Genomic DNA, 27477 nt, shown 5'->3' on the forward strand with positions numbered 1-27477 from the left:
TACAAGTTATGCAGCTTGGTGGACATTTCTACTGGACAACAAACTAAATTTCTCTAATAGATATTCTAGGATTTTAAAGAAGGCTAAGTAATGTAAGCTTCCATAGCCCCACCCCTTATTCCATTATATATAAATGATACTATGATAAACTATATCTGTTAAATTTCACTCCTGTCGTTAGAATTGTAGAGATTCTTCTTACTGTATGTATAGTATATACGCAACACGCTTAATAGGATAACACGAGTGAAATTGAACAAAAAATTATATTTTTTATTGACTTCTATCAAGAAAGTCTCTGTGTATAATATAGCACCAAGTTATTATTAATTATTTTTATTATACGCGTCGTCCAGACCGTTAAGTCGATAAAGACTGAGGATGGTTTAAAACACTTATCATACACGAATAGACTTATGGCCGTATTCGTAAATTACGGTAGTTCTAATTTTCGCTCTACTAACAATACGCACACACGTTTATATTATATATAATAAGTAATGAGTATAATAATAGTGGTTAATGATTAATCATCTATTTTTCTATCGTTTTCCGTTTTTCTTCAGTTGAATATACATATAATATAAACTCAATATTGCTATGATTAATTTTATGAATTTCCACTTCTTAATTCTGGAAATATGTTTTATGTAAACATAAAAAAAAACTGATTCAACAAATCCTTTAAGATGACGTTAATCTAATATCATTAAAATTGGTATTTATCTTTTTTGTGTTAAATAAAAAAATATTTACAGAATTAAGAAAGCAAATCATGATTGTATAAGTTAAGTAAAGTATTTAGTAATCATTCTACTTGCATGTGTTCATATACATAAATATTTAATTTTAATATTTTTTTTAAATGTTTATGATGCCCCTTATTTCTACTGATAATAATTATAATAGTTACGCATGGCCGTATCCAGGATTCATTTTTTTTTTTTTTTTTTGGGGGGGGGGGGGGTTCATTATAATATAAAACACCATCATTTTTATGAATTTTAATTTAATATAACCATGTCATTGTTCAAGGTACCAATAATACAAGAATAAATTAACCTCATTATTTTTATTTATACTGTATTTAACAACATTTTTTTAATTAAATTTACAACAAACCAGCATTTTTCAAAGTAACATCATTCTCCTCGACTGTTTTGCAAATCGATTAAGCACCTTTTCTGGATCAACATTTATTTCCCTGTGTATTGACATTAATGCTAATCCGTTGAGACGAGTTTCACCAGTCGAGTTCCTAAGATACGTTTTTAATCTTTTTAAAGAAAAAAATGTTCTTTCTGGTGTCGCTGTTAACATAGGTATAGTGGCTAAGACTTGTAATAGTTTCCATATGTTTGGAAACAAAACTCACAAAAGTATGTTATTACAATTGCCAAGCCCTTCAATTGCTGTATTAGGGCGTGACTCTTCTTTAATCCACTTTGATTTCCATATTGAAAATTCAGCTTTGAAAACAGTAGGTTCTGTCAATATCCGGGAATAAAACTGTACACAGTCATTCATTTCTTCAATAGTGGAATGTATACATTTACTTGGAATAATTTGTTCCAATGATTTGTTGCGGAATCAATTGTTGTACCCCCCCCCCCCCCCCCCCACCTGAATATAGCCATGTTTGTAACCAATGACAACTGTTTAGTTAAATTAAAAAAATATTCGATATTTGTATGTCAAAACTTAATTCCTATGTGAGCCACTCTATATATCAGGGATTGAAAAAAAAGAGCTATATTTTATTGAAAATAGTCCTGCAGTTTTTGAAACCATAGCGGCAAACATTATATTTACATAATCAATGACGAAAAAGATAGTTAAACTAAATGGAGGGTATAGCAGTAGGTAATAACACCAACTACCAGTTACCAATTACGAAAATTTCAAGTAGTGGTAAACGGAAATGCCGCGCAAGCGGCGGTAATAGTGTTTAGCGATCGAAACAGGTCATCGAGTCTCCTCCTGTCTGTTTAGATGGCGGAAAATAATAAGAGGAAATAAAATAATATTCGCGTGCGTACATTATTCCGTTTTGCTAAGAAATCGGTATAGAACATCATCGCCATCGGACGACTGGTTTTCGCTACCGCCACGCGTTTCTTTTTCTTCGATGCAGACCGCAGTCGATGTGAATAATGTAATATTATCGCACAGTCGTCCACCGCGTACAGTTGTCTTCGCGACTGAAGTCTTTTACCTCGTCTGTCGGCACATCTTTGTAACTTATTAGATTTTCTTCCACATAGAATAACTTTATTTTTTATTATATTTTACTCGTCGTATTATATTCTCACTGTTGTGTTTGTGTGAATGTGATTTTTCCCGTGCTGGTTATCTCTGTGGATTATATTAGGTACATATACCTACCAATATCATCATCTTCTGTCTGTTTCCGCCAGATCTTCAAGATTCCTAGGGGTAAAATTCACATTATCCGTAAAATATATTATTATTATATTTTTGTTTTATCATCTGTAGTCAGTAGTCCGTAATTTGTATTTATTATTTTATTTTTTATAAATTTTTAAAAAAGCATCTAAAAAAATAATAATATGTTACCCACTAATTATTGAATACTTTGGTAGATTTCAACAAAACTTATACATTATTTCTAATAATATACATAATTACGAACTGCTAATTAGCCACGTTCTATAAATATATATTATATTGTAATTACACATGCCAAAAAATGTGCGTTTGAAAATTTTACCATATTGTTTCTAAGTAATAAGAAAATATTTTGATATATGTTTAATATTGTTATATAATATACTTATATAGGTATGCCATAATAATAAGCGAATTTGATTGTATTGTTAACATAATTTAATTAAAAATTTAAATTGCAAGTATAGTTAACAACAATTTTATGAAAACTGAACATTAATATATAAAATATGAACATAAAATATTATAATTGATAAATAATAAAAGATTAACTACCGTAATTTATGTTACATTTAAATTCAAAAGATTTTTACTTTTTGTACAACTTAATATTAAATCTATGATTTTAACAAACCTCCAATATCTAATCGGTCTGTTAAATTGTCACCCTCCCCCCATGTGGCCGTGTACACCGTGCAATATACAGTATACATATAGCCATATAGGGCATAACTCGCCTAATGCATACTATAATATAATATACAATAGTATATGTGTGTGCGTGTGACACATACTATTGTATATTGCCATGTGTTATGTATCGTATATTGTGTAAAGTATAACGTAATGATCGAACTCAAGGTACTGAACTACTGGAGTAAAGAGTTATCAGAAGGGTAACCATTAAAATTGTTATCGATACCTAATTCAGCTCCTTATCAGTTATCTCTAATCGATATCATCCATTTGAAAAAACCCTCAATTGTATCACTTTAACTCCATTGCCCTATACCATTTCTACTTATCTCAGGATCGTGACACATTTCCACCAAAATTTCACTTCTAAGATACATAATGTATAGGTACCTACCCTTTTTACTCGCCAATGCCCGTTCTTACAAAAACAATTTCTATACTATTAAAAGCTGTTTTACGGCTGTGACATTGTTATTCAATACCTATGTTATAAAAAATTTAAAAACAGTATATTATACATTGTGTATTAAATACACATTATTCGAATACGTACATATTATATGCATATATATATATATATATATATATATATTAATACAGGTATATACATGCAGTGTTTGCCTGGTTATAATACCGTATTATTACATAATCAATGGTATTTTATGGTTTATTAACTATATTTGATGTTGCATAATTATTATAATGTTACAATAACAACTAAAACTAACCCATCACTCTCGGCTTTGGTACAGATACGGAGTTATTATTATCGATTAATTATATTAATCATTCTTAGGTTATAATTATTTAAAAATTATTTAATTACAATTTATAATAGATTAATTTTTTTCTATAAACTTTCTGTAGGTATTTAGATTTTTATTATAGGGTACTTAGCTATTGTCTTGGTTTAAAATATAATCACCCTAAACAAATAGTATACGTATATGGTAAAAAAAAAATGTGACTACCTATGAATTTATTTTATTTTTCAACTGATATTGTAACAATATGTAAGGAGCCTTGTATTAAACTTTCAAGCTTTTCTACCCAACAAATACATTTTTATCGATATTAATTTTTAAAAATACTATAAATAATCGAAAATTGCAAATGTCTATAAATAGTTCAAATTACGTCGAAATCAGAATTTTTTTGAAAATTTCATGGAGGACAGAATATACTTTTATAAACATTCTATGAAAATTTCATTTATCTATGGTCATTTGTTTTAAAGTTACATCAAAAACCAAAATCAATTTTGTCGAAAACTGATTGTGCGTAAAATTTCCAGTTTTTCTCTTAATTTGTAGTTTGTTTACCCTGATTATTTAGAAAAATATTGAACATTTTTTGACTTTTAACCCCCCAAAATACCAACTAGATTCACTTTTTAATCGAACGAGGTATTGAAGTCGAAAATCGAAGCACATTTACTGCCCCAAAACGTGATGACAGACACAGAAAAAAAACACATCAATGTGTAAAATCAATAGATTCTTCGCTCCGCTCAGAATCTAAAATCAAAACTCAAATTGAAAATTTAGAATTATAATTGTTAAACTGCCATTAAAAAAAAAAAAAAAAAAAATGAATTTTGAAACAGTTATATCGTATCGAAAATATTTTTAGTACGGATTATTAACTATTCTTAACTATTCATTTTTATTAATTAGAATCGTAACATAACAAAGAAATATTTATATTGCATATAATTTTTGTTTAACACTGATATTCACCGTTATTTTTTTTAAATGTTTTTAGCATGGTGTTAAAAATTACTAGTTTAGATACTAATATACTATATACCTACTGAATTAGCCCTATTTTAGTCTAAGGCTAGATCATTAAGATAAGGTTCACTGAATATTTTAATAATTCAACAGATAAGATTATAGCTTGGATAATGTACAGACAGTTTTTACGCTTTATGGTTTAATTATTTTTGTGTAATTGTATATATTTGACCTGCATAATCTAAAAATTGTACTTTCTTATAATTCATGCAAACTAAAGAAAGTTAATAAAAAAACAATACTCTTCTATAATAATTAAACATAAAACACTAATTATTTATTAAGTATTTATGAATTGATGAAAATATTATTCCATAATTGTTTTAGAATACCTAACATTAATTGATTTACCTGATTAATAATTTTACTAAATTAAACATAAATGTTTTATGATAAATCAGTCAGTATTTAAATCAACATTGCAAATTCTCACTAATTCTCTACCATTTTATTTACGAGTAAAAAAAAAATATATATATTTATTATTTATATATAGTGTATCAATGTGTTCTGTGTATTTAATTTTATATTTAAAATTATATGAATATAGGTTCGTATTATGTAAATTGTATATTAGGTATATATTACACAAACATATTATTCTAGTAAATTTTATTTTTAGAAACCTTACTATTAACTAATGATGCTCATTTCTTTTTTTACGTCCTCTATGACTTTAAAATAAGTCTTTAATTTTAGTTGGATAGGTAGCGTACTTAATCGAATTATTTATTATATTATATCTCGTGGTTTATAACACAATATACATATTGTAACTATATATTATAGTGTATTATATTTAGATTTAAACTATTGACGAATAAACTTTATTTATTCTTGATTATAGTTAAGTACTATTTTTAATTTTTGTTTTGTAGATATATACATTTTTAAAACAAAATTTAGGTTACTAGAATAGTAAAATTATGTTCGTGCGGTGACGGACTATTTAATCTCAAAGTATGCTCAAACACACCGGAAAATATCAACTATGCATTAAAACTTTCTCTGCAGGTTAAACTGTGTTTGAAGCCAGACTAAGTTAATATTTTCATAATATACAAATTTATTTATCAACATAAACATTATAATATATTTGTTGTTATTGTAGAGGGGCTGTTAAAAATTATTACTATTGTTATTAATATCAACCATAAAATATATAAAATATGATTTACTCCTTTTCAGACGTTCTAACTATTAGTAAATTTTGTATCAAAAAAATAGAAAATAAATTGATAAGACTGATGTAGAAACATTGTTGTTACTAATTAATTACTCATGAAGTATAATTCTAAAAAGTTATTTCGTTGAGTCATGGGTGTGTAGAAATGTGTTTTACCAACTAGTTATTATAATATTACATCAAGAATTATAACTAAATTTGATTGAAGCCCCAACTTATTTTTTTCTGGTCATCTTAATATTAAAAGTTTAATTTTTTTTATTTAATAAAATCATTTATTAATATCATACAAATAATATTACATCAGGTATTATATTAAGGTCAAGTGAAGCTTGAATGGGAGGTAGCATTGAATTATATAATAAATATTTTTTCATTATAATTACAATGGATAAAACATATAATAAAAATAGATTACCTATAAGTACAAAATAACAAATACGACAGTTTACATAAAACATTTTAAATAATAGATAATAGCTCACATAATAACCAATGAGCATATATTTATTAATATTAAATGTGGTACAATGAAACCTATCTTTATAAAGATCATTCATTAGACCAACAAAAGTGTCTGTTATAGACAGATGTACGTTATAGAAAGTTTTCTGTCTGTGCAAATCTTTTTACAGGGACCTTATTATTTTATCCGTTATATACAGCCATGCAGGTGTCCGTTAAGACAGGCTTCTCTGTATTCGCTCTTAAAATTTGTTCGCATTAATATTTAGTGAATACTTATAGATGAATATTTGGGCTATGCTCTTTTTAAAATAATTAATTTTAAATCATATAGCGTATTTTATCAATTTTTTTGAATAAATCCTCAGAAGAAAATTTTTTAGAATAAACTCAATGACAAATTAGTAGTTTTCATAATTTTCATTCTGGGAACTAACTTTATTTTTAAATTTTTATTAAAAAATAAGTTCATGGATTATAATATATAATTAAATGTCATATTATTGGGTTTATTTGATCCAATTATATTTCCTATTTATGAGTTAAGAAATAGTTTATATTTTATAAGGATCAGTCTGCCTACTTAAAATATTGTTATTTATCTACCTATTTAAATCCAATAAGCAAAGATCAATAAATCCATCATAACTTTATAAAATATGGTATTAATTATTTACATATATTATTAGGATTATTTTATTTAAAAAAAAAAGTTATTTACAATAAAAATATTATAATTAATTGAAGTTTGAAAAATCAAATTATTTTTAATCAACATATTATTCTTATTAAATATGTTTATCGTCCTTTTTCTGAATATAGCAATTTAAAAAAAATTGTTATTAAAAACTTAAGTAATCGTTTTCTTTAAGAGTAATTATATTTGTGAAAATCATTTAAATCCTCCTGTAATTTTATAAATACTGTTCACCATTATATAATAACTTTCATATTGCACTGTGCTAATAAATTAATTATAAAGAAGTATATGTAGGTACTTAAAGTTTATACCATCCTTTTTTCCTATTATTTTCAGAACTTTTAGTACATACTAATATAATCTATGATCGTTCAACAGTTAACAGTTTAAATAATAATGCACATCCTTATAATATCGGTACAAAATTTAAAAATAATAATTCATCAACCATAATTACTTAATTACTTAATTGTACAGCTATAATGACATGATGTGTGATATTATATACCTACTACATTCATTATCGATTTTTTAATTTTTTATTGGTTTAGCATCAGTTATACATAGGTTATTAGCTTTAATAAAAGTATTACATTTTTACAACGTTGCGTGTTATTGTACAATTCGATTTTTTTAAGGTATACAATTATATTTTGGGAGTTTGAAAATGGGCCAATTGCTTCGTACAAGTTGTCAGGGATGTTGAAGTCTTTCCCAGTTTCATTGAAGTTGTTTATCGATTTTATCTCATCGCAAGTTACGTGATCCCAAAAAAAGAAATGTCTTATTTCTAAATAAGTTAGATGTACAATCATGAAGATATTCTCACAATATACATAAATTAAATAATGTATGCATATTATTAAAAACAAACTACAGCCAATTCCTTCCCAAAAGTAACTGATTTTCTGGTCACTTAGATATTTATTTTTTTTAAATACAACAATAAACAATTTTGAAGTGTATTATCGAATTATATTCTCAGTATCTATGGCGATGTTGAAGAGCAAAAACAATTTATTTTAACAATCGTCCTTATTTCGATAAATATTGAAATACATAATTAAATCGTCATTTCTTGGTTACTGGCGAGGCTAATTTTTAATGATTTCTCTATTTACAAATAAAATTCAGAATAAATAATCATCCCTTATTCTTATATGCTTGTATTAATAAATTACAATGTTTTAAATGCGTACTCTGCTAACTTATAAGTTAAGTGCAATATTGTCTAATTTCAATAAATAACTGGTATGGAACCAACGATTTTTGGAATTTACTTAAATAGTGAAAGTTGAATGACTCTTCAGAAAACAAAAACAGAAATCGTCAATTTTTCATTCGGGATTCAAACAACTTACTGTGAATTGGCGTCTTTCTTTGTACATTCCTCGAGTGTTTGATGTATTTCATTTTCATACCATATAAATATAATATATTCATATAAACTGTTAGAAAAATGAATGCAAATTGTCTTGGAAATGGTGCCATTAATAATTTTCTTTTGATTTAAAATGATTTATGACTCGTGATTAAAAAAACCAGTACCTATATTAGAATTAATATAGTTTAATTGCATATACTTAACTATACAGTTTACACTATAGATAAACAAATACAATAACATGTTTTTCTAAGTTTATTTTTTATTAAAACTTAAAAAAATCATATTTATTCTTTTTTTTTTTAGTGCTATTCAGACAACCTTTTGCACGTTTCTACCAAACTTTTGCATCCATTCCGATCTATAGCATTATGCCATGACTCGTCGGTGTCTCAGATTTATTTTTTCACTCTATCTAACCAACGCTGGAAAAGTTTTCCCTTTTATTATCTTTTTTTTTTTTGAGTTTCTGATCAAAACATTTAGATATTTAGGTACGAGAGTCTTACCAGGTCGCCAGACATGACCAGCCCAACATTCGATTTGCTTTTACAAACAAATAGTTATTTGGCGTTTTAAAAATTCCTTCTATATTATCATTTTTCCGTTTCTTATTGTTTTCTCTCGAAGATAAATAACTTCTCTTCGTCCCTTCAATGGCGTAGCCAGGATTTTTTGAGGGAAGGGAGATGCTGATAATGTGTTAACACAGAGTTGGTTTAACTATAGTATCCTATAGGATCTCCAATTATAGTTTAGCAAACTGATGCCAATGTTTATGTTTTAGGATTTCGATTCTTGTACGGCTCTACCAAATGTATATTTGCCGTTAATTTCATAGATATAGAAATAATTTTTTTATTTCGGGTGAAGGGGGCTAAAAAAAAAATCAAAAACGATGTACTGTACCAAGAGTTAAACGTTTTTAAAGACAAATAAATAGATATATTACATAATGTAAAGTTTTTAACAACATTTTTATTTACAATGTTATACAATTAGGTATATAAGGTATAAGGTAAATTTAATGAGTCTGAATGAGAATGGGAATAGTCGCTCATTAGTGGCATCCCGTAGCGGCCTCATTTTAGGGAGAGACTAGATCCCTACACGGCTACACCAGTTTCTTTTAAGGTGTCTGGGTGGGTTATCTGGAATTTGTGTGAGTATTGAAAGTGTTGTAAATAGATTATTTAAAGGTAGAATACAAATGATTTTATGTAATGATTCATTAATGATGTACCAGGGAGCGCCTGTTTGTAAACATAAACAAATAGATTGAAAAGCCTGTAGCTATTATTCTAGTATTGGATAGTTTGACTGAGCCCCGAAATTAGATACAATAGTGTCAGATAGGTCTTAGAAGAACCATGTCGATTGTTCGTTTGATTTTGAGGGAGAGCTTAGAGCGGAGTAAAGATGTAAGAAGGTGAAGTCTCGAATGAGAGCTTTGCGTTTGGTTTTTAAGTACCTATGTGGATCCCAAGTGAGGCGTGTTTTAGGTTTGCGTATAAAAGGGTAAAGTTTTGATTCTATGACCAATTGTGGTACGACGATCTACAGCAGGGATCGGCAACTGGCGGACCGCGGTCCGGATCCGGACCGCGGAAGGCAAAACTATGGACCCTGTCAACACATTGTACTTCATTATGTTATTTTCTGTAATAGTATTATTATTAATACAGACATTTATTTTATTTAATTTATCAAACTCAGATTATAGTTATATCATAATTTATTGAAAAATATTTTATCGGGCAGGTAATAATCGGTTAAATAATTTACTGTAATAAATATATATTTTTTCATACTTTTAGTATTGTAATTTTTAATATAAATTAATTGTAATAACTGAATAATTATTTTTATTTTTATACTGCTATTTTTAATATATAAAGATTTGAAAAAGATTTTTTTCACTGGACCTCATTGATTTATTATTTTAATCTTTAGGACTCCAATAGAAATTACTTGCCGACTCCTGATCTACAGTCTACATGTGTTTTGTTTAACTAATAACTTGTAATCAAGTCCACGGGCGGAAAAAACTGTTATTGTTTTGTGCTTGGCCGTTTCGTTTTTCATTCAATCTGGTCGCTGCGTTTTTCCAGTGTCGTAAACGTCGTTTTTAGTGTATCCTGTAACTCTCTCGTACTTTGGATAATAGTAATCATAATACAGTACGTATATATTATAGTATAATATAATATTCGTAACGTAAATACTTAGGTTATCGCCGTTGAATTATTTATTTACTCACGACCCGACGACCTACACTCCACAGTAATATAAACAGTGGGCTGAGGTGGTAGCTGTTTAAGAATCGTTACGTGAATCGTTATAGCGTTCGAAGTAGAGAAAAGATAGAAATAAGTCAAAATAAAAAAAAACTTTTCTTGAGACGCAACGGATAAAAAAGAAATCCGCTGGTACGTCCTAAACACGACGCGCGACGTAGGTTAATTTACTATAATTGGTTTCCTAATATTTTTCGGGTTTCACTGCTAATATTATATTATTAATACGCGGCCGCCGTCGTCGGTGAGAGGATCAATTGGCAGCTAAACCACATTTATATTCGCAGTAAATGATTATTGTTATATATACGATAGTCGAGAGTTCTGACTGCAACAGAAATGTTGCGTGAGCGCAATAACAGCTGCAGTGCATATAGCATATTATAATATAATATTATTATTAATGAAATATAATATTTCGATATTCGCATCATCGTAGCTTATCATTCGTCATGTAGAGTAATATTATGATAGGTATTACGACCAGTTTGGCTGACGATTAATATACCTACAGGGGACGAGACCGGTGCAGTGGCAGACTAGCAGCAGCTATGTACCAGTTCACACAACGCGGCCGCGACTGTCTGATATTCATCTGCATAATTTTCAAAATCACAATTTTTTTTTACGGTTTCCGTTCGCGCCTACTTTCGACAACGGTCGTTTACTCGTTTCACGGCGATATATTATGTTATTATGTATACTGACAAAATAAATATTACTTGCAGGCGAACTATAAATTGCTATTGCAGCGACGAGAGACGTGGTAGTATTTTGTTTTTTTTACCGCCACCGCTGTAAAAAATTTAAAATACGTCTTTCATGATTCATATCGCGTGCGTGCCGTTCAATTTAAATATCGGCTACAATGCAGTTCTCTCGAACCTGTCTGATTGGATAATTGAGTGAAAATTGCTCATCGCTTTCGCTGCCTTACTGATGCGCGTCTGTATGATAGCCGATAGGAACAGCTATATTTTATAAAATATAATTTGCCGCATACCTAGTGTATATTTTACACAATAAAATATAATAATATTAACAATACATCATGTCCTCCGCATATAATCGACCGTGGATAACTATACTGTCAGCACACAAGATTCCCTCGAAGATAGAATGAAAAGATTCGTGGCCGTTTACCGCATATACCTACCCACCTATATAAGTAGGTAGGTCGTGTGCGCGATATTACGATTTGCTTGTATCTATACATGTTACTCTGTTGTCGAAAATACTTCAGTGTATATGTCCAAGTATATAAGTGTATAACGGTAACAACCGTATACCTATGTCCTATACTTAAAATAAACTGATGTTTGGTAAAAAAATCACTGAATTAATGTGCCAAAATATAAACTTGACCTAATCGTACATATTTATTAGTAAAATGTTATGGAGAACAATCAAATTAACAAAATAATTACATTCATTGGTACCTTCATCAATTTTCAACTTTTAATGCGCATAATGCCTGTTTTTCGTACTGGACATACAAGTACTTGGACACTTATATTTCCATACAGTTTCTGTTATTACTCTTAACAAAGTATTAAATTATCATCACGTAGTCTTCGCGATTTTTTCTTGTCTTTTAAATTCATGTACCACTTATAGTCATAGGTATGATGTTTTCGATAAAATATCATACGAGTACCAGTTGTACCCAATAGTAATCTACAGAATCGCCGATGTCTTTTAAAACGCCCATGACATAATTATTTTTAAAGCTCAAATACCCACCCACATGCTAATTATGCCCTTCTGTAACAGATATAGTACCCATATAGATTTAATTATAAGAAGTATAGGTATATAATATTATAATATATTATAATTTGTTAATTTGTCGGTTGACGGAGTTTATATTATATTTTCATAATACATTTTAAACGAAATTATGTTATAAGATACATACTGTTATTTTGTCATCGATAAAATATCAATGGTTTATAAAAAGATTCATCTTGTCACGATTTACTAACTGCTCACATACTCACGTATTCTTGTTGATATCTCATTATTTTCAAATGTGGGCATCAATAGTTCATCATTAGTGCGCGCAATACCTCAATGGCTTAGAGAAACTCACGTGCGCTTATAAATGCCGCGTAAAATGATGCACGGACCGGTTTTGGAATATGTAACAGGTCTAAGATAGATTTTTTTTTAATTAAAAATTAATTAATACCATACGTTGCTGATCATTAAAACGGCGACTTAAATGTAGGTGAACAACCTCTACGTTATTATTATACTACAGTACCTACATACATTGATTTCAACTTACCATTGAAAAGATAAATGTATTCATAGATCTATGTAGTAGTACCTACTCGAAAAATTATTTACATTTTCATAACTAACTTAACAACTCAATTTTGCATGAACACCTCCAACACAAATTATTTAGTATGTTGTAAATGTATACATTTTTATAATATAATAATATTTGATTTGTGCTACTTACGTCATTTTATTAAATCATTAAAATGTTTGGCAATTTACAATAAAAAAAAAATAAAAAAATCAGTTATCAATATTAAGTCAAACACAATGTACATTGTTATTTTATTTTATTTATTAGTATACAAATTTTTTGGATGGCATTTGGAGTTACAAAGTACTTTTTCTTAAACATATATATATCATTTTTGGTGCACTTTTATTGGCATGTGCATTTTAAAAACACTTGACCAATAGTTAGTGATAATGATTCAGATACCTTCGAAGACAAATATCTTCATCTGAGACGTCACTGTAATAAATTTTTCTATTATTATAATATGCTAAACTGTGACTTCAAGTAATGTTATTTTAATATACTATATTTAGTTTTTAAAAAAAATTCTTTGTATTAGTATAACAAACCAGTAATAAATAAATAAAAAAAAAAAATCCTTAGTGATAGAATCCGTATTATCCATTTTTCTTAATATAAAGAGAACGGCTACAAATATCGTATGTTATTTACTCCAGTGGTGGTTATCAACTTAACAAAGAATACTGAATAACTTACATATTAAGTATTAATGAAAACCCTAATGGTATTCTATATATTAACTTGTAAAACAATGAAATTCATATATTATCGCTAACATATATATATAATAAAAATCGCAAGTATGTTCTAACTTCTAACTCTCTCCAAGCCGGAAATATTAAAACTTTGTTCCTGCACTATCAGTAACAAAAAACTTTTGGAAAAAAAATATTAGGGTTAATTTATTGATCACGACTACCCTATCTAATGTTTCGAATAAACTTTTTCGTAAACATCTGCCTCTCCTATTTAATACATTTTTAACTCAGGTAGGGTCGATCCATGACTATCAAATAAGACTTCATCCACTTTTTAAAATGTCTTAAATTCATTATTAATGAGCATCTGGGACATTGTTGACCTTCGATCCACTGCAGCGTTGAATCGCTAACCCATGTTATATATTACTTCGTTTTCGCCTAGCATTCATTCTGACATTTTTTTACTAAAAATTAGTTTAAAATCCTTTCTCAAGAATTGGGCTATCAAATGCAAAAATAATTTTTCAAATCCGACCGGCATACTTCTAGAGATTAGCGCTTTCAACCAAAACTAAAACAAACATCAGTTTTATTATATTATAATATACCTATATATAGTAAATAAATTGTAATAATATAGTATATAATATATAGTAATCTATAAATAATGTATATTGTTTAATTAAGTTAGGTTACAGCGTTCAATCAATACGAAATATTATTGTATGGGATATTAATTGCGTATAGGCTGTCGGTAATTTTTTTCCATAATTTTTATAAATTATAGAAATGCAATGCATCTTCTGTATTTGATTAATTTTATAGTTTTCAGTTCAAATTTAGTGAACTCATTATACGTGGTAGGTGAGTTAATGACGAAAAAGTGAATAAAAAAACACTGTATTTTTGCATACATTATGTACGTTATCGATAAAGTCATATAACACTATATATACTTCCTATAATTTAATTTTAATACACGTTTAGTGGTAATTTTTAAAATGATAATCAGCATCTTAATAAACAGTTTTTTCACGGTGTCATGCAAATATTAGAAAATTCAATCACGGAGATTATATAAATATTTAATATAAAATAATTTGAAGAGGTCGTGTCAAACTATTTATTTTTAATCGAATTTCACTTTTATGTACACCATCTCCTTATACAGTATAGAGTATATACATTTTTACCATTAATTATTAATGTTGTATTCAACAATTTTTAATTAATTAGATGAATATCGGTGCATAATAGATATTAGATAACTTCATAGTTCATTGTATAGAATGTGATCATATGGTATATGTATACTGCAGTGTTTATACTTTAAAATTTTATATAAGTTATATGCTATATGATGATATAACTAACACCATTGGCTTTTAACCTTCTTTTTTAACAACAATTCTTCAAAATATCATAAGTAAATTTCAAATATTCTGTTGGATTTAATATATTTGGTTAGAACTGTAATAATAAATTACACTTAACAATGTTTCGTTGGAAACGCGTGTTTAGACTCTTATTTTTGTGGAAAATGTACCTATATTATTGGGTTACGATATAGATATATATGTGGTTACAATTACTACATTTCTAAATCAACAAGTACCTAGGTCTGCAGTTATATAGATAAATATGATTAATAGATAACATTTTCCGAAATCTTGCGTTTCAAACAATTATTTTCCAATAAAATATAGTTCTCTTGTTGGTCATATATCTATTTTGACGTATTATTAATAATAAAATTTTGGAGTGTTGGTATAAAAATAATTATAAATCGTTTGATTTATTTTCCAGGTGATTGCTTGTGAACAACAACGGGATTCGTCATACGATAGTAGATGTGATGTATGGTCGTTGGGCATAACGGCCATAGAATTAGCTACTGGAGATCCTCCGCTCAGTGGATTGCATCCGATGAGGGCTTTATTTCAAATACCGCGGGAACCGCCACCCGTCTTGCCGTTGTCGGCTCGACCGGATGCGCCCAAACTGACGCACTTCGTGGCGAGATGTCTGATCAAAGATTTCGAACAGCGACCGACCACCGCCATACTGCTACACGACCCTTTCGTCGTTCACGGGGCAAAGTGCATCCACAGGGTACGTGCTGTGTGGTACATTTCATAACCTTTTTTTTTTTTTTTTATTAAAGTAGAAAAAATTAAAAATATACAATAAGTAATTTAGATAGTTTTATAACCTATATCATATATTATACAGAATATAATAATTAATTGAAAAAGTCATACTTAAATTTCTTTTATGTAACTCGAATTTTCATTGTAATTATTTTAATGCATTAATAAAGTATATATGTAATTCGTATATCCAACTAACAGAAAAACATTTTGACCTAACTCCAAAGTATAACAGCTAGCTAGACCAGAGGTATTCAAACATTTTCAGCACGCGGCTCCTTTGGGTGTTCACAATATTTTTACGGCTCCCAAATTATTATGAAAAAATTGAAACAACAACGGATATACAATATGGGAAATATGTTATATGGGTGATAATAACAGCGACTTTAGCACTAGAAATAAAACTCAAATGGTCGGATAGTAAGGTGTGTCGTTTTCATTTCCATAATGATTGCAAATAATATTTATAATAATTATACAAGACCTAGGGTATGATGATGGTTTTCGGTGCTTTGACGCGGCTCCTTTTGCAAACTCTCGCGACGCACAGTTTGAATACCTCTGAGCTAGACAATAAAACAAAATTCATAATTCTTGACTCTGCGCAAAATATTGTATGTTTTCAGTCATGGGGATGTCGTTTAGACACTTATTGTAAAACTCATACTTTTATTTCATATAATGATTAAAAATTGCACTATAGCCTTAACTAGGGTTCCTGACTTTCCAATTAATTAACACATCACGGTATACCTAATTTATATTAGATATATGCAGGCGCGTAGCCAGGGGGGTATTACAGGTGTAATAACACCCCCCCCCCTCAGCCGTGGTATACTTAATATTTTTTTATCAAGATAAAGATGCATCATAAGCACGAATTATCTTAAATCGTGATTTACACTTATTTATCAAAATTAAGTATATTAATTTATATTACGATAACAATAATGTAAAGCACTAAAGCCGGGATCCGGCATTAATTACTATTTTAGACTGTTCTGTGACGTTTTATCGATTACTCGTTTCATGCACGATTTAATATATCTTTTTATGCAGCGTGTAAGAAAACGTTTACAACTTTTTAATTATTGATTATTTGATTATCATGATGAAGTATTGTATACCTACGTAAAGTTATTAATTTTGTGTTTATAATTTTTTCAATTAATTTTGAGTAACATCCCCCTTATAAATTTCTAGCTACGTGCCTGGGTATATGTATATGTATATTACTAGTTGATCCTGTATGCATTGCTTGTGACAAATTAAATAATGCCAGTGAATTTACTCTATCTTAAGTTTGTAAGTTACTCGTGTTTTTAACGAAGTCATTTAGATGTTTCAAAAAAAAAATGGTTCTTATTTGAAAAACTAAAGTTTTTATCGCCATAAGAAATTCTTTAAATAAGCACCTAATAGAAGAACACCTCAACGATTTTAACATAATATACGTCATGTTTGACGTAGTCTTTAAGTACCCAACGGAAAATCATGAAATCTAAATCCAAATTAATTTATTATTAACGATAAAAATGGGGGTGAATCACTCTTTATATGAATATCATTTAAATAAATAAATTTAATTTTTAGCTATACATTTTTTTTTGTTCTTGATTAAAAAATGTTTTTCTACTGATCTATTTATCTACAGGTGCGTGAAGAACTCAAAGCTGAAATACGATATCAAAGAGAAGTCAGCGGTAGAGTGCAAAAGCATCCTGACGTGACCACTAAACATGGTAAACTAAAAAGTAAACGCAAAAATCCTCCAACTACCATTTATGTCGATGACTTAGCCGCGCTAGACAGTCTGTCAGAGGTATAGTATATTACATCATGTATAGCTGTACTTCTCAACCTTTTTTGTTATAGGGCCCCCTAAATTTAATGTAAAACTGTCAAGGCTCCCTTCCATGGATGTAAAAGCAAAAAATAAATAAAAAAAGGTCATCAGTATTATTTTTTTCAATGATATACTAATATACTATACTTACATGCACTAATTTCACAATTTCACACAAATAAATTATTAAAATGTATAGATGTATAAAACTTAAAAACATATATTATAAACAAAAAAAGAATTGGTAAAAAGTTAAAGTAAGTAAAATTAAAGTAATCTAATAATTCTAATGTGAGATAAACTTTCCCGATGTAATAACAATTTTATTATTATTTAATAACAGTAATCTAACATTAGACTTTATCGACAATGATTAATCATATGGTCGGTTATAATGGTTATATAATAACTGAATAACCAAAAATATTTTAAATAAAAAAAATATTTCAAGGCCCCTCAATCATATAGCCACGGCCCCCAGGTTGAGAAGCACTGATGTATAGCATAGTACCTATTCACTATGTATTATTAATTTGCTACACTTATACTTATCTCAATAAATACTAAATATGTTTTATCTTTTACAATATCATGTTCATATAGGAGAGAATAGTCAATCAACTGAAAAAAAGATATCAGATGAATTTAATCTATACTTATATTGGAGATATTCTGTTGGCCATAAATCCGTTCACTCCGCTTCCATTATACACGTCAGCGGTGAGTTATCGAAACAAATGTACACATATGTATTTAATTAATCAATATGGAAAAAGTGTATAATATGAGTTCTATGCAGGAGCAAATGAAATACTGTAACCAAATGAGAGCAGCGTATCCACCTCACATATTTGCGATAGCTGATTCAGCATATCAATTTATGCTCCATGAAAAGGCCAACCAATCCATAGTTATCAGTGGAGAAAGTGGTGCCGGAAAAACTGAATCTGGTAACCTGTTGCTCAAACAACTCGTGTACCTTGGCAAGGTGAGTCTAAATGTCCTATAACCATTGAATCATATATTATGTAATGTTGAAGGAGTTTATTTCTTACTAAATTGTTAGAGAGATTTAAATAATAGTACATATTTAATAACCTGGGAGTCTACATTATAGTTCCAGGTATAAGAGGGTTAGTGAGGTAGAACTAATGCTTTCAAATGTGTGATGTAAAAAAGATTAAGTGTAATGTAGGAAAATTATAATGTTTATAAAGTTCTCTGATTGACATCATTATTCATTAGTATTTTATTTTTAAATATTTTACCACTTCAATATAATATGATATATCCATGTAGGTACAAAATGCTTGCTTTGTCGGTACTTTTTCTTACATTATTCTACTAAAACATAATTGATTTTTTAAAAGTTTTCTAAGCATGTTTAGGTTTTGAAATAAATTTTACAGTCTCCAAAAAACATAAACTAATCAGTATTAAATAAATATTAATCACAGGCACCAAACAGAAATCTAGAACAAAGAATACTCCAGATGAACCCAATTATGGAAGCATTCGGAAATGCTAGAACTGGAATCAATAATAATTCTTCAAGATTCGGTAAATTTTTGGAGCTGAGCATGACCAAAAGCGGCCAATTGACAGGAGCTAGAGTGTCAGTTTACCTACTAGAACAGTCAAGAGTCATTCAACAAGCGAAGTAAATTTTCCATTTTGTTTTTATAACTATAATACATTTTAACATTTTGTTATTTTTCTTGCAGTAGAGAGAGTAATTTCCATGCTTTTTACTATATTTACGACGGATTAGAACACGATAAAAGGCTCAAAGAGTTTCATTTGGATCGTGAGCTACGGCAAATGCATAGTTATCTTCCATCTGACCGTCAAGACAACAAAACAAAACAAGTAAGGATTTTTTTTTTCTGGTTATTAGTTTACCTAATTTAGTCTTTTATATAAGTAGATATTTAAATATTTTATTATGTTTATTTTGTTTTAGAATAATGTGGATAAGTTTGCTCAACTGAAAAATGCTTTTGAACAAGTTGGTTTCAAAGACGAAGAAGTAAATTCTATATACTGCATTTTAGCAGCGATCTTGCACTTGGGTGATATAGAATTTGGAGAAATCATCACTGATAACAATACAGACAACAAAAGTACTGTTATTGATTTAACACCAATCCATAGAAGTAATTGAATTTTATCATCAATTTTTTAAATAAAATCTATAAGTTCAAATTATATACTTAAGTATCTTTTTTTTAGCTTCGTGTTTGTTAGACATTGAAAGTTCAGATCTATTAGAATGTTTGAGTGTTAACAGTGTAGTAACAAGAGGTGAGATTATTCAAAGGAATAATTCTGTATCAGAAGCTGTAGCTACAAGAGATGCAATTGCCCGGGCTTTGTACAGTCGATTATTTGATTGGTTGGTTAACTCAATCAATAGCTTATTGTCTTTTTATAATACCAGGTAATGGAACTTATCAGGAAATATTAAATAATAAGTAAGTAGGTAAATATATAATTTTTTTTTTCAGAGGAGAATACAATGTGATAGGAATACTTGATATTTTCGGTTTTGAAAATTTTACGTACAATTCTTTTGAACAACTTTGTATAAATATTGCTAATGAGCAACTTCAATATTTTTTTAACCAACATGTTTTTGCTTTGGAACAAGCTGTGAGTATACTAAATTAAATTCCTTTATGGTTATGATAACCAGTACTATAACTATGTAAATTTATATATATTTAGGAATACGAATCAGAGGGTGTCCCTGTTCAACATGTTGGGTTTTGTGACAACAGACCTGTATTAGATATGCTTGTAAGTAGACCAATGGGCTTACTGGCATTACTTGACGAGGAAAGTCGTTTTCCTAGAGCAACAGATCGATCACTAGTTGGTAAGTATTAATCTGCCAAATTTATGATTTATGTAAATTCCTATAATGTCTTATATTGTTTTTAATGTTTAGAAAAATTCCATTGCAACATCAAATGTAATTATTATGTACGGCCAAAATCAAATGCTTTACAATTTGAAGTGAAACATTTTGCTGGCAATGTTACTTACCAAGCTTCGGGGATGCTAGAAAAGAATAGGCACCTGTTAGCTATAGAAGCTATTCAGGTATTAAGAAAATCCAGCAATAAAACTGTTCGAGCATTATTCCAAAGTCCAGTTACCAAAACTGGCAATCTTTATTCTCAAGTAATAATACTTATATTTTAATTTCATAATTTGTAACAATATGAAGTATATAAATAATATTCATCTAATTTCAGGATTCATCTACAGGGTTAGTTGGACTTGCTTCACAATCTCGAGGCCAGCAAACTGCAGCAACATATTTTAGACATTCATTAGCTGAACTGTTACATCGTATGGGCTGTAACAATTCTGGTATAAGCTTGCCTAGGTTTGTTCGTTGTATCAAACCAAATGATCAACGACAACCAAAACAATTTGATCCTCTTAAAGTCGTTACACAATTACGCTGTAGTGGAGTCATGGAAACGATTAGAATAAGACGAAATGGATATTCACATAGGCTACTATTTAAAGATTTTATAAACAGGTAAATTATACTCTTTAAAATAATTTTAATAATTACATTGTAATAATTATGAATAGTAATAATGATGTATATCCGTTATTAATTTTCAATTTTTAGGTATTCAATTTTAGGGTTTCGATTGTATGAGAAAGTTCCACCAACTAGAGATAATTGTAGACATTTGTTGGTCAAGTTAAAATTAGATGGTTGGGCAATTGGAAAAACAAAAGTATTCTTAAAGTATTATCATATTGAGCACTTAACTAAATTACATGAAAAACAAGTAAGAAATAATATATTTTTGGTATATTTGTATTCTTGATATACTAATATATCTTATTGTTTGTTGTCCTTAGCTACGTCACATAATATTTGTACAAAGTTGTGTTCGGCGGTGGCTAGCAATGAAACATTATAAGGAAACTGTGTTAGCTAGACAAATGTCATGGGGAGCATTAACATTACAGAAACACACCAGAGGATGGCTTGCCAGACAAAAGAAGAAAAAGTCGAAAGGAGAAATACCTGTTGGTGAAGTGGCCCCAATATACAGGCAGGAACCTAAAGAAAACGATCATCCTATTAAAAATCAAAATAAAGTTAGCCCAGTTATTGTAGCAGAAAATAAAAAAACCTATATCCAAGTGAGTAGTATGAATATTGTAAATTAAGCTAGTTGTTATGCTATTCATAATGTGTTTTCAGCAAAATGGTGTTAAGGTGTTGCCATGTAAAGTACAACAAAAAGTGGAAAGAGAAAAGCATTTGATTGATTTTTCAAAAAATGTAAGTATTTTTTATTAAACCTATCATGGTTATAATTTATTATTTTTAATACATATATGTCGTGAATAATAAAAGGTTCACGCTCGCAACAAAGAATTCTTCAAGTTGATTAAGAAAACAAACATTTCTGTTTGTTTGAACAATTTGAAAGATCTTAATACAACTGGTCAGGTATGCACGCACTTGTACAATTATGGTAAATAATTCAATTAGATGCATTTGATGCATGTAATATGTGCGCAATTAGAAAAGTAGACTCAAGCCATTCATAACAAATAATAATAATTATATTGGCTATTTGTGTAGGACTTTGAATAATATCAAATGTAATAATATTATGGTAATAACTCACAATATTAAGGATTTTTAAAAATTTATATTTGGAATGGAGATTTAAATGTTAAAATTTGAAAACCTAACAGACTTTTAAGTCTAAATAATATGCATTGATATTATGTTGAACTTATAAATACAGCATTATTTGAAATATATTCACTAACCCAATTGATATTGTTAACCCCAACAATGCTATAATTTTACTCTTGTTTAAAATTTGAGTTCTTTATCGCTCAGTCTTATGTTCGAGTGAGAACTATTGTTTATTTACTAATTAACTTGGTCTAAAAATATATGTTAAGTGTTTAGTGAAGATAGAAATTTTATATCTGGTTGTTAAAAATAAATGAATACTAATGAACCAAAAAAATTGTTGGTTTATTTATCTTGGAAATTAGTGTTTCTCTACAGGACGATTCAACAAGTATGCTCACCAAATTTTTTCTTTAATAAAACTGTTAGGTATTCCAATATTTTTGAATTTTTAATGCGTTCAGTGGTTAAATAAACTTCTTTTTTCTAATGAAGCCCCCCCCTCTTTTTTACTGTAAATTCTAGCAGATAACTCTTCTAATAGTTATAAGTTTTGACGTATTAAAATCAAATGAGTAGGTTTTGAGTTTTTTAATTTTGTGTGCCGAATATAATAGGTTTATGATAATGGATTTGCAAAATATAGCCGGTATGGTGATTTGAACATTTTAATTATTAACATTTATTATTTGTCAAAATGATCCAAGAATTTTAAATATTAGTTTCAAATTAACAATAGATCTATTTTGTAAAACCAATTTTAATCAACTAGTATCATAGTATACACATTTCAATAACCAAGAAACTATACTCATTCTAATTTTTAATTTGGTGCATAAGAATTTCAGAAAAATAAATAGTAATTTCCACTAAATAATTTACAGTAGAAAATGGTATTAATAAAATAATAACCTACGTTTGTTTCTCAACAAGAAATTCTTAAAACTTAAGCCCTAAGTTGTACAAAAAATCTAAAAAATCTAAAAATGAGGTATTTACGTAAAAACTAAAAATTCCAAAAATCAAAATTAATAATTGGTGAATTACTGAGTATATTATTATGTTTAATTTTCTTAAATATAAGTAAACTTCTGGTTTCAAAAATTATATTTCAACTATTATGTATACATTCGAATTGGAAACAAAATACGAATTAATGTTGTAATACAATCAACAATGCTGGTTACACCTGATTTTAGATACTAACAAATGTTACTTATTATTTAACTTTTTTCCACATTTAAATAGAAACTTAGAGTCCTTCAAAAAGTTTTATGCAGTGGTTTTTAAATTTAAACATAAATATATACAGAAATTTATATTATTCCATATTTCAGTATTCCTTTTTAAGCATAATATGGATTTGTATTCTCAATATTCAATTGCTCATAATGTCATAATATAATTACTAAAACATTTTTAATTTTTATATTGAATAGCGGCTTTCTAATTTCCTTGTAATTTGATTTATTTTATATTATATTTCTTAATTTGTATACTTATAAGCTAGTCCAGTAGTACCTATAAATATTTTGAAATCATTATAATTAGAAATTATTATTACCTTGTAGATGTACTACAAGAACATCTAGAACACCTGACTGTATTTTTGTTTCATGAGATATTTATTTTTCGTCCAATTTCCTGAATGTAATTTTATCTACAATATATTACTGTATATATAGCTATTGCCACAGCAAATGTTATTGATTTTTAACTAAACAATTGTTTTTCTTATTTTACAGAAGGGTTTGGTACACAATGCCATTAAAAAGCTTGTGAGCGAAAATTATTGTAAATTTGACTCAGATGACAGGTAAAATTATCATCAAAAAAACTAAATTTGTTAACTTATATCTTTACTTTAATTACATTACATTTTAGGTTGAACTCAATAAACTCAAAAACAAATAATGTCCAACCAGTAAATAAACCAAAATGGGTTTCTCCATTAAGGTAAGTTACCCGTGTGAGATAACAAGAAAACATTATGTTTATAATATTTATTAAACAATAATAATAATTAATCTTATTTCCCCTTATTTGTACCTCAAAGGTTAACTCCTCCTGACATTAATAAACTGCCAGAAGGGTTTGACTTCCGACAACTATTGAGGCCTACCCAGCATGCGCCCACCGAATCCTTACGTAAAAGACTGGTTCAAAGATCTAGACCTGTAGCAGCCAACGCCAAAGGATAAGATAACAACATTAAAGTTTGCTATTTATTGTAAACAGTATTTACTATTTTTATAATAGTTAAATTTATTTATTATTTATGTATTTATTACCTAAAAACAAAAATCTTTTAAACTCTACTGTTGAAATTAATGTTTTTATTCTATTTTTATCTTTTTATCTTATAGACAAAAAGAAAATATATTTTTATAGTTCCTGTTAAGTCCAATAAATTGAACCAAAATTATGTATTTTTATTTATCATATTAACGGATTTTGTCTATTATTAAGGTGTACTTATAAGATTTTTTTTATTAGTATTTAAACAATGTTCCTTAAGAAACTTTTTGGTGTTTCTAAAATTCTTAAAAGGGCCCAATATAGTTATAATTGTGAATCACTTATTAACTTTGCATAACATATTATTTTATATTTTTGTCTATATATTATTTTTCCACACCATCTATTATTAATCAGTTAAGATGTTCTGTGTTATAATGGAATATAAAACATCTTATTTAAAATTCTCATTATTTTAAAATATTGGTGTGTTGTTGTTATTATAGCTATTTTATATTTTTAATGAATTTATTATTTATATTTGATGATATCAAAATAAAAAATTGTTTTTATTATTATAATATAACACTATAAATTTATTTATTTTTATGTATAGCGTACATTTAAATATGCAATTAAAGTGATATTGTTAAATTTAATTTTATTGAGTATCTTCTTGATAGCTAAATGTATAATATTTCATTTCATTTCAACAGGTATCAAAAAGCTATTTCTAATCTTCACTTGCAAAACTTATGAACTGAAAAAAAATTTTATTACTTGAAGGAATAGAAGGTTTAATTAATGATATGTTTTGGCTTTATAATATGCTTACCTCTCAAACTACATATATGGTATGTCTGAATTACCAAGTCCAATGAGACTTAAGACTTTTGAATATCCCTCATGTTAAGAACTATACCAAATAGTTGATTTTGATAAAGTTCTTAAAATATTATACAAATTAAAATAATTAATAAATGTTACATACCATTCAATATTTTGAAAATAAAGTTTTATATATCTAAAAAATATCATGACAAAAAAAATCAAATTTTTTATAAGGAAAAAATATAGTATTTAAACTCCCTATAAAAAATAGGAGATGTTAATAGATATGATGAATATGATAGATATCATTATAAGATATCAGGTGAAGATTTATCCCGTAAAGGCGTGGAAGATTGAAAAGGATTCAATTCATACGTTTTATTTTAAGAATTCGTATTCGGAAGAATTTCAAACTGTTAAATTAAACAGAAGTAAAGGGAACTCGACAATACAACCCCTAGCAGATTTAAAGCATGCATACAGGGTGCCATTAAAAATTAAAGATAATAAAAAGACTGATTTGCTGACATTAGTAAAAAACAACCACATTCCGCAGTTTTATGCAGTAATTTATGCATATATACATCTATACTGAATCCAAATGTCATTTGTTAGCACTTGGCCAATTTAATGGATGAACCTTTTTTATTGGGCTATAGACAATATGTGTTACATAATCTAAACTGACTAACCAAATGCAGTAGTGCAGTGTATAATTGATAGCATAGGTTCTTCTTAAAAGTTAAAAGTATACTTCATAAATAACAAATACACAATCTTCCATTTTGATAGTATTTATCTGAATATAGGCTAAAATGTTTTTTAGTTGAAAACTTAACAAATTGTTCAAGCAATCTCAACTTTAAGCGGGTTTCTCAGCACAACTGTTCATGCTTTGAAGCTAGGATTACCAGACGTCCTCTTTTTAAGCTTAAATAAAAATGTTGGGGAGTTTTTTTTCAATATTGGAAAATGTCAGGGTTTTTCATGAAATGTGAATTTTCTTAATAATCACCTCGATATCAGTAAATAGGTATTATAATAGGTTATATAATTGTCTTATTCTGTGTTAGTACTTATTTATTTCTAAATCACGAAGAAATTCTATAGTATTTAATTTATTTTCTTAAGTCTAAATATCAACTAATAAATGTGTACAATTAAATATAATTTATACCTAATGATATATTATGTATATCATATTATTATTACAGTAGGTGTATAGGTACATTACCTATAAATAAAATAAAATGTACTTATTAATAATCTTCATGATCTTGAAAAAAATGTCCTCTTTTATTGTCAACCATAAATGGTAACCTTATTTGAAGCAATATTGGCAATACGAAGAAAAAGAGTCAAAAACACATTCATCGTCATTCTACTTAATCTAGTAACCCTAGAATTACAATCTCCATTTTTTATTTTATTTGGTGGCTATAAATTTCAGTCCTAAAAATTAATTAAATAAAGAAAATACTAGTATATTTAACATGTCTTACAATAAGTTACAATACCCATTATTTAGCAAGCGCTGTCAGTTGAGGCTCTATTACTTCACATCACTTTAAGAATTTATTATATCTTACAGTATAATGTAATCTTAAATCGTAATAGGCACATATATAGTATGTGATATTATTATGATCTGATCTATTGATCTATAAGATTGGATTGAGTAATTCAAAATATTTCAAATAATTGCCTCTAATCGCTAACTTTAGTATCTTTAGCTTTAAATAAACCATATCCTTAATAATACTAG

General features: G+C 28.0%; 1 protein-coding gene across 3 annotated transcripts in view; it reads left to right on the top strand.

Moving 5' to 3' along the window:
* The window catches only part of LOC107173701 (myosin-IIIb-like), a 40545-nt gene extending 15184 nt beyond the window's left edge, over positions 1 to 25361 (top strand). Inside the window, exons 1-20 of one of the 3 annotated variants that reach the window (XM_089221469.1) lie at positions 2172 to 2436; positions 15764 to 16069; positions 17765 to 17932; positions 18560 to 18676; positions 18756 to 18944; positions 19414 to 19616; positions 19681 to 19825; positions 19920 to 20112; positions 20189 to 20396; positions 20464 to 20608; positions 20684 to 20834; positions 20907 to 21142; positions 21217 to 21509; positions 21606 to 21771; positions 21845 to 22132; positions 22194 to 22274; positions 22350 to 22445; positions 24389 to 24459; positions 24528 to 24599; positions 24700 to 25350. In XM_089221469.1, coding sequence (XP_089077595.1) covers positions 15884 to 16069; positions 17765 to 17932; positions 18560 to 18676; positions 18756 to 18944; positions 19414 to 19616; positions 19681 to 19825; positions 19920 to 20112; positions 20189 to 20396; positions 20464 to 20608; positions 20684 to 20834; positions 20907 to 21142; positions 21217 to 21509; positions 21606 to 21771; positions 21845 to 22132; positions 22194 to 22274; positions 22350 to 22445; positions 24389 to 24459; positions 24528 to 24599; positions 24700 to 24844 — 3153 coding nt within the window. In that variant the 5' untranslated portion in view covers positions 2172 to 2436; positions 15764 to 15883 and the 3' untranslated portion in view covers positions 24845 to 25350. Of the gene's footprint in view, positions 1 to 2171; positions 2437 to 15763; positions 16070 to 17764; positions 17933 to 18559; positions 18677 to 18755; positions 18945 to 19413; positions 19617 to 19680; positions 19826 to 19919; positions 20113 to 20188; positions 20397 to 20463; positions 20609 to 20683; positions 20835 to 20906; positions 21143 to 21216; positions 21510 to 21605; positions 21772 to 21844; positions 22133 to 22193; positions 22275 to 22349; positions 22446 to 24388; positions 24460 to 24527; positions 24600 to 24699 lie in introns of those variants that run through there. The other 2 variants (XM_089221467.1, XM_089221468.1) reach the window with 2 other exon arrangements.
* The last annotated feature ends 2116 nt before the right edge of the window (positions 25362 to 27477 follow it).

Source organism: Diuraphis noxia, unplaced genomic scaffold, assembly GCF_037042655.1.
Source record: "Diuraphis noxia isolate RWA-SAM2 unplaced genomic scaffold, SU_Dnox_SAM2 contig0002, whole genome shotgun sequence".
Taxonomy (NCBI): Eukaryota; Metazoa; Arthropoda; class Insecta; order Hemiptera; family Aphididae; genus Diuraphis; species Diuraphis noxia.